This window comes from Vigna unguiculata, chromosome 4 (genome assembly GCF_004118075.2).
Source record: "Vigna unguiculata cultivar IT97K-499-35 chromosome 4, ASM411807v1, whole genome shotgun sequence".
Classification (NCBI taxonomy): Eukaryota; Viridiplantae; Streptophyta; class Magnoliopsida; order Fabales; family Fabaceae; genus Vigna; species Vigna unguiculata.
The window spans coordinates 5,841,843-5,843,329 of NC_040282.1; the positions used below are offsets into that span (position 1 = coordinate 5,841,843).

The 1,487-nt window shown below is 35.1% G+C and overlaps 1 protein-coding gene across 1 annotated transcript; it reads left to right on the top strand.

The window, feature by feature from the left end:
- Positions 1–516: 516 nt before the first annotated feature.
- Positions 517–1,263, top strand: LOC114181664. The gene has a single exon (XM_028068173.1). The coding sequence runs from the start codon at positions 616–618 to the stop codon at positions 970–972; it is 357 nt and encodes a 118-aa protein (XP_027923974.1). The 5' UTR covers positions 517–615; the 3' UTR covers positions 973–1,263.
- Positions 1,264–1,487: the final 224 nt, after the last annotated feature.

Below are 1,487 nucleotides of genomic sequence, written 5' to 3' on the forward strand. Positions count from 1 at the left end.
TTTTTCATTTGGGGGCACATATGGAATTACCAAAATACCCTTCTTTCATGGAAATATCCCATTCTTTATGCCCTTTGGTCCCACTCTTTTCTTATGCTAACAATGCATGTTTCACCAAATGAGTGAGGATTTATTGCCATGGACCTTATATATTTGGTTGGTTGGGCAAGAAAATAAATAAAAAATTCTCTGTATTAATTTCATGCTAACTATGCATGTTTCACCGAATTAGGGGTTATACATACCCACATACATACATGCTTCAATTGTGCAACATTTTGATGTGATTTTTCTCAAGAACAACTAAGAAAAATGATGTAACAACAAAAACTTGACACCTAATGTTCTTGGATCTTATCCTTTATTGGCACATGATCAATTGACATATGATGTTTGTTTTTTAACCTATTCTCAACAAATTTGGTCATCAAAGAAAAAAACCAGTGGCATTTCTGTAGTAACCCACATCATCAAGTGGCAATTTTTTTAAGCTTCAGTACTTAAACCCAGAACCCCTCTTCTCTCATCACCAAAACTGTAACAAAAAAAAAACACAACACAATCACAAAGTTACCTAAACCAAACCCACTTTCTTTTTTTCTTTGTTCTGTTGCCATGACCACAACCACAAGGCACAGTTACAAACTCTCTCTCAAAAGAGCCACAAAGAGAACAAGAACAAGAACACCAAGAGGGAGAAACCAAAATCTCACCACCACAATTGACCCCTCCAACCATGAAAAGTGCCACAAAAAGTCTCAGAAACTGTCGCAGAAGCTTGAGGCTTTGAAGAACCTCATTCCGACAACGAACACCACCGAAGAAGAGGCTGTGAAACCAGACCAGCTGTTCAAGGAAACCGCAGATTACATCGTGTTGCTGCGGACGCGTGTGGTGGTGCTGCAGAAACTCATCGAGTATTATGGGAACGACAGCACCCAGAACGATGATGAACATGCTTTGTTGTTATAGTAGCTTCCCTTTCACTCTCTTTTATTCTTTTGCGCTTCTTCTAAATGTTTTTGTTTTGTCCTTTCGTTAATGAAAAAGAAAAAGCAAAGATCTTTGGTCTTCTGGGGTTATTTATTTTTTTGGGGTTTATGATTTTTATTTTCACTAGATTTGGGTAGGGACTATGGTAGAAGAGAAATTTGAATGGGGAAATGGAGAAGGAAAGGTTGGGAATTTCAGAATTTGTAAAGGAAATCCAATGCATGTAATGTAACCATTTTTATTCTATTTTTCTTCTGTTTCTTTCTTTCACATTTGGTTTTCTTCGTTCTTCCTCCATTGCAAAAGGTAAAATTGCTACTATAAATTATAGATTTTTTAACATCAGTAGCTGTTTATTGCAAATTTTATAAGCAGTTAAAAGAATGTTTATTTTTTTTTTTGTCAAATGGGAATTTTAAGCACTTTTTCTTTGATTAAAACATTGATTTAGGGGTAATTATAGTGTATTCATTTCTAAATGAACTTTTTATTTT

Coding starts and splice junctions, on each gene's coding strand:
- LOC114181664 (XM_028068173.1), top strand. CDS start 616: ATGACCACAACCACAAGGCACAGTTACAAACTCTCTCTCAAAAGAGCC.